The sequence below is a fragment of the Paroedura picta genome, chromosome 1 (genome assembly GCF_049243985.1).
Source record: "Paroedura picta isolate Pp20150507F chromosome 1, Ppicta_v3.0, whole genome shotgun sequence".
Classification (NCBI taxonomy): domain Eukaryota; kingdom Metazoa; phylum Chordata; class Lepidosauria; order Squamata; family Gekkonidae; genus Paroedura; species Paroedura picta.
In genome coordinates this window covers 12698725-12713759 of record NC_135369.1, presented here as the reverse complement: position 1 = coordinate 12713759, position 15035 = coordinate 12698725, and the positions used below count along the sequence as shown (strand labels likewise).

The 15035-nt window shown below is 51.8% G+C and overlaps 1 protein-coding gene across 7 annotated transcripts in view; it reads right to left on the bottom strand.

The window, feature by feature from the left end:
- ADAM15 (ADAM metallopeptidase domain 15) overlaps positions 1-14820 on the bottom strand; it is a 74109-nt gene extending 59289 nt beyond the window's left edge. For 4 of the 7 annotated variants that reach the window (XM_077322087.1, XM_077322106.1, XM_077322115.1 and 1 more), the window contains exons 1-2: positions 14570-14820; positions 3455-3558 (exon numbers count right to left, since the gene is read on the bottom strand). In XM_077322087.1, coding sequence (XP_077178202.1) covers positions 3455-3558; positions 14570-14666 — 201 coding nt within the window. In that variant the 5' untranslated portion in view covers positions 14667-14820. The remainder of the gene's footprint in view (positions 1-3454; positions 3559-14569) is intronic. The other 3 variants (XM_077322096.1, XM_077322125.1, XM_077322141.1) reach the window with 1 other exon arrangement.
- Between the last annotated feature and the right edge of the window lie 215 nt (positions 14821-15035).

The window sequence follows — 15035 nt, the reverse complement described above, 5'->3', positions numbered from 1 at the left end:
GTGGGCCGCATCCAGTTAAACCTTGACTAAAACTTTGTGGGTCTTAATGATGCCCCTGGACCCCAACCCTTGTTCTCTTGCTTCAGACCAATACGGCGACCCACCCGAATCTGAAGCTTTGGCAACAACACAAAACCATGCAGGACTATAGACGAGGATCCGACTTCCAGCAAGCTATGTGAAATAGCACGGATCAAGGTCCCCGACAATCTGTCCGAGTACCTTTGTGACTCATTTTGCCCAGAGCTACCCTTCTGCCCGCCTAGAAAACCCCACTTAGAATCAATCCATTTGGCAGATTGCAGAAAGCCAGCAGGGTGGGAGCCTCCGGCAGGCCATGCCACAAAGTAGGGGGCCACCCCAGAGAAGGCCCACATGAGGGTGCTCATCAGTTTTGCCCCTTTGCAGCCTGGCATCTGCCAGAAGGACATCACAGGGATTTTCGAAGTCGTGTCCCTTTCTTAAACCGATTCGGAAGCCCACAACGGTTTGGGAGGGGACATCCAAAGACCCCCATGCACGACCCCAGATGAGCAGACACGTGTGACTTTGGGTCGGGCTGCGCCAGAACGCATGCCACGCAGTAGGGTCACCTTGAGGGCAGGGCAGGGCTCTTTCACCCCCTTGCTGGCAGGAAAAGCCTCTCCCCAATGAGCTCATAGCCCTGCGGGTGCAAAGCGGTTGCCCGGAGGTGTCTGCTTCTCGCCCACCCCCCTCTCCACCCCACCCGGGGTTTCCTGCCCAGAAGTAATAGAAGGAAATGCCTGGGAGACTCCTACATCCGTGGGCTGGGCACCCGGCGGGTAAAGGCATGGGAGCCAGAGGAAATGAGCTCATCCAAGCCGGCTTGTCTCGAGGTTATGGCCGAGCGGCTGAGCGGCTCCCCTCTCCGAGAGTCTCGGTTTCTCTTGGCAGGTCCTGTTTCTTTCAAATATTAATGCCTCCCCAGCTCTCCACCAATCGATCCGCATGGGGGATATTTCACCTTCCCATCCATGAGAAAAGAATTCAGAAGAATTCTTGTATACTGTTTTTACTCTGTAACCCGCCCTGAGCCAGCTTTGCCAAGAGTGGCGGGTAATAAGTTCAATAATAATAATAATAATAATAATAATAATAATAATAATAATAATAATAATAATAATAATAGCAGCAGCAGCAGCAGCAGCAGCAGCAGCTGGTTTTTGTACCCCACTTTTTACTCCCCGAAGGAGTGTCAAAGCAACTTACAAACACCTTTCCCTTCCTCTCCCCATGACATATATCCTGTGGGGTAGGTGGGGCTGAGAGAGGTCTGACAGAACTGCTATGTGAGAACAGCTCTGAGAGAACTCAGACTGGCTCAAGGTCACACAGCTGACTGCAGGTGGAGGAGTGGAGAATCAAACCCGGTTCTCCAGATTAGACTCTTAACCACAACACCAAGCTGGATCTCTCAAGAGATTTATTTTGTATCCCGATTTTTACTACCCAAAGGAGTCTCAAAACGGCTTATAATCGTCTTCCCTTCCTCTCCCCATAACAGACCCTGTGTGGCAGGTGGGGCTGAGGGAGCCCTGAGAGAACCGTGACTGGCCCAAGTTCTCCAGATTAGAAACCGCCACTCTAAACCATGACATCATGCTGGGTCAAAGCGATCAGAGTCATGAACACATGGAATTCCCTGCTGCAGGAAGTGGTGGTGGCTACAAGCATACGCAGCTCCAAGAGGGGACTGGATAAACGTACAGAGAAAAAGTGCATCAGCAGCTATGAGCCACAAGGTGTAGAGAGAATAGAAGAAGAAGAAGAGTTGGTTCTTATATGCCGCTTTTCCCTACCCGAAGGAGGCTCAAAGCGGCTTACAGTCGCCTTCCCTTTCCTCTCCCCACAACAGACACCCTGTGGGGTGGGTGAGGCTGAGAGAGCCCTGAGATTACTGAAGAAGAAGAACTGGTTCTTATATGCCGCTTTTCCCTACCCGAAGGAGGCTCAAAGCGGCTTACAGTCGCCTTCCCTTTCCTCTCCCCCCAACAGACACCCTGTGGGGTGGGTGAGGCTGAGAGAGCCCTGATATCACTGCTCGGTCAAAACAGTTTTATCAGTGCCGTGGTGAGCCCAAGGCCACCCAGCTGGCTGCATGTGGGGGAGCGCAGAATTGAACCTGGCATGCCAGATTAGAAGTCCGCACTCCTAACCACTACACCAAACTGGCTCTCAATACTGTGTCTGGTGCAGTGATGCTTTGTATTCTTGGTGCTTGGGGGGCAACTGGGGGAGGGCTACTGGAGTTCTGGCCCCACTGGTGGACCTCCTGATGACACCTGGGTTTTGGCTACTGAATGACACAGAGTATTGGTCTGGATGGGCCACTAGCTTGATACAACATGGGCAAGGGCCTAGAAGCCTTTCTGGCCTGTGCTGGCAAGGGCCTAGATTGTGCCCTCACCCGATTGGCTAGAACTGCTGTCTGTCCTGGTGAGGGGCCAATTGGAAGGCGCTTCATGCCTTCTGATTCGCCCCTCACCTGGACTGGCCCCGCCCACTGTCCGCCCACTTAGCCCTTAGCCAAATATGAATACAGCAAAAACTGTATAAAGAGAGGGCAGGCTTTCTCAACCAGGGTTGAGGGCCCTGGAAGGGCTTCCTGAATGGGTGGAAGTTAATTTGGGGTATATTTTTAACATTTGTTAAACATTTATCAGGAGATATGGCCATATATGATCTTGTCAACCCTCTCCCAAGTGGCCAGTGATGGGCCTGGAGAGGGTGAGAAGGGGCAGCCCCCTCGGGTGGGCATGTACACAACTGTGCGTCCCAACCATATTCTACACGATCACACCACCTCTGGGGTTTCTTGAAGCCTGGGGATGTTTCAGTGGTTTCTCAATGCTTGGTGTAGTAGTTAGGAGTGTGGACTTCTAATCTGGCATGCCAGGTTCGATTCTGGGCTCCCCCACATGCAGCCAGCTGGGTGACCTTGGGCTCTCCACGGCACTGATAAAACTGTTCTGACTGAGCAGTGATATCAGGGCTCTCTCAGCCTCACCCACCCCACAGGGTGTCTGTTGTGGGGAGAGGAATGGGAAGGAGACTGTAAGCCGCTTTGAGCCTCCTTCGGGCAGGGAAAAGTGGCATCTAAGAACCAACTCTTCTTCTTCAGTAATCTCAGGGCTCTCTCAGCCTCCCCTCCCTCACAGGGTGTCTGTGGTGGGGAGAGGAAGGGAAGGCGACTGTAAGCCGCTTTGAGACTCCTTTGGATAGAGAAAAGCAGCATATAAGAACCAACTCTTCTTCTAAAAAAGTTGAGTATGGCTGTTATAGGGTCAGGGATTGAAATAAGGACCTTTGGCACACAACGCAAGCCCTCTACTACCGAGCCACGAGTTCGACCACGAATCAGCAGGGGGAAGAACAGCGGAGTCCTCAGCAGACATGTGATAGCTCAGGAGGAGGAGCAGGTAGTGGGTCTTACCAGCGCAGCGTCCTCCAACCTGAGGGTCCGGTCACCCTGAAGGATCTTCGGTATGACGGGCCACTGACAGGTCAGGTCGTCCCACAGCTGCTGGGCCCTGCTGCCTGCAAGCAAACACAAGCAAAAGAGGTGTCATCAGCTCAGTCCTATTCACCAGCTTTCTGTATGGCTGTGTTCAAATCAGGCCTGGGAAAAGTCGACAGAAGGTGAAAATCCTGCACAAAGAAAGCCTTAAATCCGACACCCAAATCAGTCATGCAAGCCAAACAAATCTGTATAGGGATCCAAAAGGCTAGCAACTTGGGTATTATTACGCTAGGGTGGGGTTCCTTCCTTTTTTTAATGCATACATGGAATTTGGCACTAAGGACACAATTTGGTGTGAATAAGTAAGTTCCGAAACCCTGATGACTCCTAAACGTGCCCCAACGGGGGAGAGGTGGTTAAGAAACCAAATGACCATAGATCTCTCTAGTTCTTTAAGGGCTAGAATGGGGGTAGTCAAACTGCAGCCCTCCATGGACTACAATTCCCATGAGCCCCTGCCAGCGAACGCTGGCAGAGGCTCATGAGAATTGTAGTCCATGGAGGGCCGCAGTTTAACTACCCCTGGGCTAGAATGTTCCAGGCTTTGCTGGTCACTGGGCTCTCGCACCTGTGTTAGATTTCCCAATCTTGACTGCGTACGGCTTTTTCTCTGCGAGGCTTCTGATTGGCTGTGCAGATTTTTAAAAACACTGTTTTGGCAGCAGCGGCCAACATGACACAACAAATACCAACTTGTTGGTGATCCCTGGCCCCAGAAAGCAATTTATCGGGCCTCAACCAGTACCTTTCCAGGCTTTTGCCTGATGGAATGAGTTGCCACTGAAGATCCAAGCCCTGACGGCTGAGCCTAGAAATACTGTGGGCCTCCCTCCGTGTTTCCCCCACCCTCTACAGGAGACGTTCCCTGTTCAGGGGACTTGTTACCACCATAACTACTGAGTTTGCCAGTTAAATTGTGGCGGCGACAGAATCTCTTGTATTTTATTATGTTTTTATAGTTCCAAAGTGTATACAAATGTTGCAAACCACCTCAAGCCCGTCTATAAACTGAACTATAAGCAGACACATTTTTACTGTGTGACAAAAGTCAAGCTCCCACAGTCACTTTGGGGCTAGCTCTGCCTCTTGTGGCAGCCATTTTGAAGCGGCCATTTTGTGGCTCCGCCTACCATGCCGTACGGGGTGTGTCCCATAGCCAGGAGAGCTGAGGGTTGCCTGGCAGCCAGGCAAGGGATGCTCAGAGGTGGTTTGCCATCAGTATTGTCTACTCAGACTGTCAGCAGCCCTTCAGGTTTTCAGGCAAAGAAGAAGAAGAGTTGGTTCTTATATGCCACTTTTCTCTACCCAAAGGAGTCTCAAAGCAGCTTCCAATCACCTTCCCTTTCCTCTCCCCACAACAGACCCCCTGTGGGGTGGGTGAGGCTGAGAGAGCCCTGATATCACTGCCCGGTCAGAACAGTTTTATCAGTGCCGTGGAGAGCCCAAGGTCACCCAGCTGGCTGCATGTGGGGGAGCCCAGAATCTAACCCGGCATGCCAGATTAGAAGTCCGCACTCCTAACCACTACACCAAACTGGCTCTCACATCACCTACTACCTGGTCCTTTCAAATGGAAATGCCCAGGATTTAACTTGGGGCCTTCTGCATGCCAAGCAGATGCTCTACCATTGAGCCACAGCAGATTCCTGAGGCAGCTTTGTGATGTTATTAAAGAACGGCGGCTTCTAATCTGGAGAGCTGGGTTTGATTCCCTGATCCTCCACGTGCGGGCGGCTGGATGACCTTGGGCTAGTAATAGTCCAGTTAGGGCAGTTCTCATAGAGCAGTCTTGTCAGAGCTCGCTCAGCCTCAACTCCCAACTCTTCTTCTTCTTCAGTAATCTCAGGGCTCTCTCAGCCTCACTTCCCTCACAGGGTGTCTGTTGTGGGGAGAGGAAAGGGAGGGCGAATGTAAGCCCCTTTGAGACTCCTTTGGGTAGTAAAAAGTGGTGTATCAAAGCCAGCTCCTCCTCTTCTTCTATATTGTTTTGGTCCCTAGTGAAACTCAGCTTTTACCAGAAGAGTCAAGCTTATCCTGGTACTTGATCTGGCAGAGGGTGGGATGTTTGTTTCTTGTCTTGCACCCCCAAATCCATTGCCATAGGCCCCCACACCCGTTCCAGCCTCCTATTGTGGTGCTGAAGGAGAGGCCCGTAAAGTCGCAGCCCACTCATGGCAATCCATTCAGGGTTTTGCAGCAAGAGATGTTCAGGGGTCGTTGGCCACTTCTCCATCACAGGGTGTCTGTTGTGGGGAGAGGAAAGGGAAGGTGAATGGAAGCCGCTTTGAGACTCCTTCGGGTAGGGAAAAGCGGCATATAAGAACCAACTCTTCTTCTTCTTCAGCGATATCAGGGTTCTCTCAGCCTCACCTCCCTCGCAGGGTGTCTGTTGTGGGGAGAGGAAAGGGAAGGCGACTGTAAGCCGCTTTGAGACTCCTTTGGGTAGAGAAAAGTGGCATATAAGAACCAACTCTTCTTCAGTAATATCAGGTAAGCACTACACCAAGTCAGGAAGACTACGGTGAGGACAGATACTGCAAAGAGGAAGAGGGGGCAACTTCCAAGCATCCCCCACAGCACTCAGTCCAAGCACACCTTTGCAGGGCTGAGGAGAAGAATTGAGCCACTCTGTGTGTTTGTAGCAGACATAGGCAGTAATAATGGGGGCTGACTGGCTAGCGCCTGTGCCACCACAAACCCAAAGAGAGTCAGACTCAGACACACACTATCTCTAGAGCAGTTAGGCAACTGCTTTCAAACACATTTTTAAAAGAGTGCTGAAAACTTATCCCAGCCTTAGAAATGTTTTACAAACAAACAAGGAAACGTGCAGTGCTTTCAGCAGGCCGAAAAGGCAGGTAGCCTATCTGGATCAGGGAAGAAGATTAACTGATAGCTGAGCCACTCTCAGCCGTCATTTCAATTGTGGAGCCAGGAAGAATCTAATCCGCTTATCTTAATGCCTGTAGGCACCCCAGGTACAAATCCCTTTCTTGGCTGAGAATTCATCTTTCTGCAGGAACGGCAGAAGACTGTGGAGTCAGACCAAAGGTCCATCTAGATCCGGAGGCACCCAGCTTTCCTGAGCGGCCAATTGAAAGGCCCGCCAGAAACCCAGCCATGGAAAAGGCTGTGGTGGTTTAGTAGAATAGCCTTCCGCTGTTTAGTAGAACGGCCTGTTCTAGGTTCAATCCCTGGTCTCTCCAGTTAAAGAAAGAACCAGAAACTAGGTGATGTAAAAGAATTCAGTGTCTCATCATGAGAGCCTCTGCTTGGCACGCAGAAGGTCCCAGGTTCAAGCCCCAGCATCTCCAGCTACAAGGATCAGATAGTTGGTGATGTGAAAGACCTCTGCCTGAGACCCTGGAGAGCTGCTACCAGTCAGAGCAGACAATATTGACCTTGATAGACCAACAATATGATAAGGTCTCCCAGTGTTTCGGGGTGGAGCGATGACTCATGGAATCACAGAATTGGAAGGGATATCCAGGATCATCTAGAAGAAGAAGCAGCAGAGTTGGTTCTTATATGCTGCTTTTCTCTACCCGAATAAGTCTCAAAGCGGCTTACAATCGCCTTCCCTTCCTCTCCCCACAACAGACACCCTGTGAGGGAGGTGAGGCTGAGAGAGCCCTCAGATTACTACTTGCTCAGAACAGTTTTATCAGTGCCGTGGCGAGCCCAAGGTCACCCAGCTGGCTGCATGTAGGGGAGCGGGGAATCGAACCCGGCATGCCAGATTAGAAGTCCGCACTCCTAACCACTACACCAAACTGTCTCTCCATCAAACTAGCCCAACCCCCTGCAGATTGCAGGAGATTCACAGCGACTCAATGGCAGAGCTTCTTGGCGCGCTGAAGGTCCTGGGTTCAAACCCCAGCAGCTCCAGTTAGAAGTAATGGGTTGTTGGAATTGCCCTGAGACCTTGGAGAGCACCTGCCAGCCTGAGTCGACAATACTGACCTCGATGGGCCTAGGGTCTGATCTGATATAGACAACACAAAGAAGATACACAGTACCAATAGCCAGACCTAAATACAAGCTACAAAATGGTGTGTGGAATAGACCGTACAATAAAGCATTCTAAAGAATGCACTCAACATTGACTGCAGTACATTTTCAAATACTCTTTTCATTTGCATCTGGCTTGTAATTTAATAATACCCGTATGACACTGATAACCTGCTCGGAACACTTTTGCAGCTAAATCATTAGAGAGGTTCTGAATGTCGGAGATAATACTGAAATTGAATGCTATATAAGAAATGGGTCGAGAGGAATATATAGTATGTAGCTATCTGAAGAAGCGGTATTAAATCAGCTCATAACTGGCATACTTGTCACGCTGCAATACTCTGAGAACTGAAATGATCCATTCACAAACTGGGTAGGAACGAGACGACTGCACCTGAATCAATTTTGAGATTTTTCTGCAGAATACTTTATAGTGCAGCCTGCTCCGTAATCCAATCTGGTATAAGGCCGCTCCATGAGTTCATGCATACAGGCATTATTAGGAAAAGGACTGAGAATAAAGCAGCCAATATTGTACAGATCTATGGTGCGGACGGATCTGGAATACTGTGTACCGTTCTGGTCACTGTTATCTCAGAAAGCAGAGCCAGACAAAGTACAGAGGAGGGTGGCCAAGATGATGAAGGGGTTGGAGCCCCTTCCCTCGGAGGACAGGCTGAAGAGCCGGGGAATTTTCAGTCCTAGAAAGACACTGGGGAGGGGCCGATGGGACATATGACAGAGGTTTATGGGGTGGAGAGAATGGGCAAAGAGAACTCTCGTCTCTCACCAAAGCCTAGAACTCAAGAGTATTCAACGAAGCTTATGGGCAGTAGGTGCCGGATGGAAAAAAGGAAATGCCACTTTACCCAGGGACAGAGAATGTTGTTCCAGCCAAAGGTGTATGCAGCTTTAAAGGGAAAATCAGACAGATTAATGGAGGACAAGTCTATCATTGGTTACTGACCAAGGTGGCTAAGGGGAATCTCCACATTCAGAGGCACTAAGCCTCTGAATCCCAGAGCCAGAAGGCAACTTCAGGGGTAGGCCTCGGCCTCTCTGCCCTGTTGCTGGCCCTGCAGAGGGAGTGGAGTACAGGATGTTGGACGAAAAGGGCCTTTGGGTTAATTCAGAAAAGTTCTTGGAAGATGCCACTTGTTCTGACTTTTCAGGTGAGGCAAGAAGGCAGGCGGGGCGGGAGTGCCTTTTTTGGCACATGCCGAGTTCTGGCTTTCATGCGTGGATGGCTGCTGAGTACGAGGGGCGAGGGGAAAATCCCAATTATTCCAGACCAATGTATTTCAAGTTTCAACCATCAGTTAACATCGGGGAGCCTCCCTGTTCAGATGCAGTCTACCCTGGAGCGCCGCTTCACAGGAAGGCCACCCACTGAAGAAGGCCCGTTGTCTTCACGCCCCATCTGTGGATTTCCTCTCTGGTCTGACCCTGCAGCTTCGGCACCCAACTGGAAGCGCATTCCACTGTACATTCGTTTTCCAGGCAGTGAAGAAAGGACTTCCCTCTTTTGTGGCTTTCCGCTGAAGATCAGCAAGGGCACAGGGCCCTGATGGAACTAACCCTTCAAAGGCTCAGCAGCTTAAACGCCAGGGCCCTTTTCGACCTTGGAAGGACAGGGGACAGCTTGGCACGCAGAACTTTGCCCTCACAGGTGGGCATGAACGTCTGGGAAACCGTGAGAGCAAAGCGCTTTCCTGCGTAAAATTCAGACTCTCCCTTCTTGGGCCGCAACAGCTTTGAGGCAACTCCAAGAGAGGAAGCAATCCAAGTATAGAAACATGTCAAGGGGGGTCTGCGGCCTGTGATACGAGGTAATTGCCATCCTCAGAAGACAGTTGACAGCCACGCTAGGCTGTTCTACACAAAAACCACATCTCAGCCAAGAAGGAGCGTTTGGGGTTTTGTATCCCGCTTTTTACTACACAAAAGGGGTCTCAAAGCGGCTTACAAACACCTTTCCCCACAGCAGGCGTCCTACGAGGTAGGTGGGGCTGAGGAAGCTCTGAGAGAACTGAGACTCGCCCAAGATCACTCATCTGGCTGCATGGGGAGTGGGGTATCAAAGCTAGCTCTCCAGATTATAGACCGCTGCTCTTAACCACGACACCAAGCTAGCTGCCGAAACCAAGCTGGCCCGAGGGCTAAATTATACACAAAACTGGACTGTGGAAATCAGAGTTGGTTTTATATCACACTTTTCTCTACCAGAAGGAGTCTCAAAGCAGCTTACAATTGCCTTCCCTTGCCAGTTTGGTGTAGTGGTTAGGAGTGCGGACTTCTAATATGGCATGCCAGGTTCGATTCTGCGCTCCACCACATGCAACCAGCTGGGTGACCTTGGGCTCAACACAGCTCTGATAAAGCTGTTCTGACGGAGCAGTGATATCAGGGCTCTCTCAGCCTCACCCACCCCACAGGGTGTCTGTTGTGGGGAGAGGAAAAGGAAGGCGACTGTAAGCCACTTTGAGCCTCCTTCGGGTAGGGAAAAGCGGCATATAAGAACCAACTCTTCTTCTTCTTCTCTCCCCACAACAGACACCCTGTGAGGTCGGTGGAGCTGAGAGAGCTCTGACAGGACTGCTCTGTTAGAACTCGCCCAAGGTCACCCAACTAGCCATATGTGAAGGAGTGGGGAATCAAACCCGGCTTGCCAGATTAGAAGCTGCTGGTCTTTACTAAACTACACTGCCAACTTATGGCGACCCCGCCCAGTTTTCAAGACAAGAGGTGTCCAGAGGTGGTTTTCCATTTCCAGCCACTGTGTAGCAACCCCGGACTTCCTTTGTGGTCTCCCATCCAAGGACTAAGCAGGCCCAGCCCAACTTAGCTTCCAAAAGCTGTAGAGCAGGAGTAGTCAAACTGCAGCCCTCCAGATGTCCATGGACTACAATTCCCAGGCTCCTGGGAATTGTAGTCCATGGACATCTGGAGGGCCGCAGTTTGACTACAACTGCTGTAGAGATTGGACTAAACTGGGCGGTCCAGATCAGGGCAAGAGATCAGCAGAGGAGGTTTGCCATTGCCTGCCCTCCATCAATTCGAACTGGCTGGTGCTCCGTGGCCCTCGAGACGTTCGTTTGGCCTCAACCAGGGCCAGGGTCTTTTTGGTCCTGGCCCCCACCTGGTGGAATGAGCGCCCAGAAGAACTGCAGGACCTTCAGGAGATTTCACAGTTCTACAAACTCTTCCTCCAGGCATTTGGTTAGAGCCAATGAATTACTGAATCGCCTCAAACTGCCCCCTCCCTACAAGAGCCCACGAGAGCCCTCCCCTTGGAATAAAAGGAATGTAAACATCTGCAAGTAAGCTTATACCAGCGGCTGTGAAATCCTACACACTTTATGATTGTAAAGCATTTTAAGTGTTTCGTGTTACAATGTGATTCTTATGTATTGCAAACCACCAAGGGCAGTAATAAACATCTGAACATAAATAGCCAATCAATCCAAGGGAACAAGCCCAAGGGACCAAGCCCTATGAAGACTTGGGAATGTTCAGCCTGGAGAAAAGGAGGTGGAGAGGGGACATGATAGCCCTCTTTGAGTATCTGAAAGGTTGTCACTTGGAGGAGGGCAGGATGCTGTTTCCTTTGGCTGCAGAGGAGAGGACACGCAGTAATGGGTTTAAACTTCAAGTACAACGATATAGGCTAGATATCAGGAAAAAAATGTTCACAGTCAGAGTAGTTCAGCAGTGGAATAGGCTGCCTAAGGAGGTGGTGAGCTCCCCCTCACCGGCAGTCTTCAAGCAAAGGTTGGATACACACTTTTCTTGGATGCTTTAGGATGTTTTGGGCTGATCCTGAGTTAAGCAGGGGGTTGGACTAGATGGCCTATTTGGCCCCTTCCAACTCTATGATTCTAATCAGTCAATCAATCAATACCAGCTGTGGGTTGCCAACAAACTAGCTGATTTATGGAGACCACAAGGAGTTTGGAAGGCCACAGCTGATCAGAGGGGGTTGACCACTGCCTGCCTGTGTGCCAGGACCCTGGACTCCCTCTGTGGTCTCCCATCCAAGTCCTGCTTTTGAGATCTCACAAGGCTGGACCTTCGAAGTCAGGGCTTGGACATTTAGCTCAGCAAAACCAACAGCCACTCGGATTTTTTTTTTTAAGTCTTAGAGGTGCCTCTGACCGGTTTTGTTTTACCGCTATGGACATGGTCTCTGAAGAAGGGGTACATGGACATGAAAGCTCATACCTTGAATAAAACTTTGTTGGTCTTAAAGGTGCCCCTGGACCCTAAGTTTGTTCCGCTGCTATGGACTGGACACAGCTATCTGATTAGACCTACAATTGGATGGGAATGCCCATAATCATAGAAGCACAGAGTTGGAAGGGACCTCCTGGGTCATCTAGTCCAACCCCCTGCACTATGCAGGACACTCACATCCCAATCGCTCATCCACTGTCACCTGCCACCCCCTTAAGCCTTCACAGAATCAGCCTCTCTGTCAGATGGCTCTCCAGCCTCTGTTTAAAATTCTCCAAAGATGGAGAACCCACCACCTCCCGAGGAAGCCTGTTCCACTGAGAAACCACTCTGACTGTCAGGAACATCTTCCGGATGTTTAGGCAGAATTTCCTTTGCATTAATTTCATCCCATTCGTTCTGGTCCGTCCCTCTGGGGCAAGAGAGAACAACTCTGCTCCATCCTCTATATGGCAGCCTTTGAAATACTTGAAGATGGTTAAGGGGAAAATGTTTGCAAAGACATTTTGGGTCATGGCCACACCTGCGTACACACCCACAGACAGGTGCATTCTTTAAAAAGCTGCAAAACTGCCTCCCAAGGCCCCTTTCTCCTGTTTCCGAGGCAGAGGACTGTAGTCAGACCCCCTGGCTCACCTTCTGCAAGCCTTCCTGCCTTCTCCCAGTCTGGGGATAGATCCCAAATGTCGGAGGCCATGCGAGGGAGAGAAAGAGGGTTATCACCCATACATTATGCTGCAAAAGATCTGGATTTAACAGCACGCATCCCATGCTCAGGAAAGCTGCCTTATACTGAACTGGACTGTTGGCTCATCAAGGTCAGTATTGTCTGCTCTGACTGGCAGCAGCTCCTCAGGGCCCTTGACCTCACCTTCTGCCCTGTCCTGTTTAACTTGGAGATGTCGGGGATTGAACCTGGGACCTTCTGCATGCCAAGCAGTTGCCCGGCCACTGAGCTGCAGCTCCTCCCCAAAGACAACACATGATGAAGCAGACACAACAAATTGGCCCCTTGGTCCACCAAAATCCCTCTTACCTACTCAGGCTGGCCACATCTCTCCAGGGTCTCAGGTGAGAGGTCCCTCCCATCATCTACTGCCTGGTTCTTTATAATTGGAGATGCCAAGGACTGAACCTGGGACCTTCTGCATGCCAAACAGAGGCTCTACCAACAAGCCCCAAGCCTTACTGAGACAGGCTGCAGTTCACCAGGGCATCAGGTGAGGTCTTTCGCATCACCTCCTACCTGCTTCTTTTAACAATTAGTTTTATTCTGTTTTTTAATGATTTAATGCAGGGGTAGTCAACCTGTGGTCCTCCAGATGTCCGTGGACTACAATTCCCGTGAGAATTCATGGGAACTGTAGTCCATGGACATCTGAAGGACCACAGGCTGACTTGTTGTTGTTAGGTGCGAAGTCGTGTCCGACCCATCACGACCTCCTGGATAATGATCCTCCAGGCCTTCCTGTCCTCTACCCTTCCCTGGAGTCCATTTAAGTTTGCACCGACTGCTTCAGAGACTCCATCCAGCCACCTCATTCTCTGTCGTCCCCTTCTTCTTTTGCCCTCGATCGCTCCCAGCATTAGGCTCTTCTCCAGGGAGTCCTTCCTTCTCATGAGGGGGCCAAAGTATTTGAGTTGACTACAAGTTGACTACCCCTGATTTAATGTATTTATTTTAATTTTTGTTCTATTTTGTATGCCATTTTGTATGTTTTTATCCTAGTGCAATCCACCCTGAGTCTCACAAGATAGGGTGAAAAATTATAAAACAACAAGAGAAGCTGGGGATTGAATCGGGCACCTTTTCCATGCCAAGCAACTGCCCTACCCCTGAGCCACAGGCCCCAAGCCTAACAGTACCTAGGAGATCTCGATTACATCTTCCCCTGTTGTGAACTGAACTAGGATTCCATCAGGGCCGTGTTGCTGGCAGAGTCATCTTTTCCCGGCTCCACTGGGCGGGGCCGAAAATTTGGCCCCAGTCCTAAATGGCTGCTCTCAAGAGGAATGAGCGCATTTCTCAAACACTCATTGGCAGCATTCACACGTGACGCTACCCGCCGGGCACACGCCGGAGGAGTCGGCAATCTCACGCTTCAAGGGGACCGAACTCCCTGTCAAGATTCCTGGCTTCTGATTGGCCGGTGGAAATTCAGGGATTAATGTCTTGGGGGGGGGGACAATATGGCGATGGTGTTTGTCAACAACGCCCCCCCATCCAGAACCCCCCCTCAGAATGGTTAGGTATATGCTTTCTGCAAAACCAAATGCACTCTGCACATGCTCAGCAGCACACCCGCCTCTTCTGACATCATACACTCGAGAGTTACGCCCTGGCATGGGAAACCAGCCCACCTTGGCCCCGAATCAAGTTTTGTGTTGCCTCGGGAATGCTAACTTAGGAGTCCGCATGAACACCCGCATCAGACAGTGTGGTCTGTCGGGGTCGGCGTTGCCCACTCAGGCCGGCAGCGGCTCCACGGGGAAAGAGTTCTTTTCCATCACCGACCGCCTGGTCCAAGCAGGACAGAACCCCGGTCCCTTCCCCAAATTCTGTACGGGAGCCCGGTGTAGCGGGTCACAGTCACGGACTAGGTCGCGAGTTCGCATTCTACCCACGGCCACGAGCATCCCTGGGCGACGAGCCTACCTCACAGGGCGCTCGTGGAGGCGGAACGGCGGCAGGGCGAACCCACCGGCGCGCAAATTCCCAAACCGAGCGGCGGACGCGAAGACGACGCGCGTCCCTTTCGGGACAGGGCGCGGGGGACTCACCCGGGGCTCCGCGGACCCTGCGGCGCTCGTCCTTCCCGGCCGGGTGGCCGGAGGCGAAGCAAGCCAGGAGCACGCCGAGCCCCCAAAGCAGCCGCATGCCGCCGCCGGAGGACGACGACGAGGAGGAGGAGGAGATGCGGAAGGCGCTGCGCCTTGGCGCGCCGCCGGCTCCGGAGAGGGGGCCGCCGCGTCCGCGTCCGCGTCCGCGTCCTTGCCGGGGAGTCCGCTGGGCAGAGCTCCCGAGCGCGGAGCCGCCTGGCGCCGAAGCAGCAGCAGCAGCCCCGGCTAAATCCCTCCCCCGCGCCCGGGCCAGGAGGCGGCCCCAGCTCCAGCCCCAGCCCGGCCCCGCCGCCTCCTCCGCCCGCCTCGCATTGCAGCGGCCGCTCCCGACCCGCCCGCCCGGGAACCGAGGGGAACTTCCTGCCCGGCCGCCCTTGCAGGCTCCGCCCGGCCGAGCCGTGCCAAA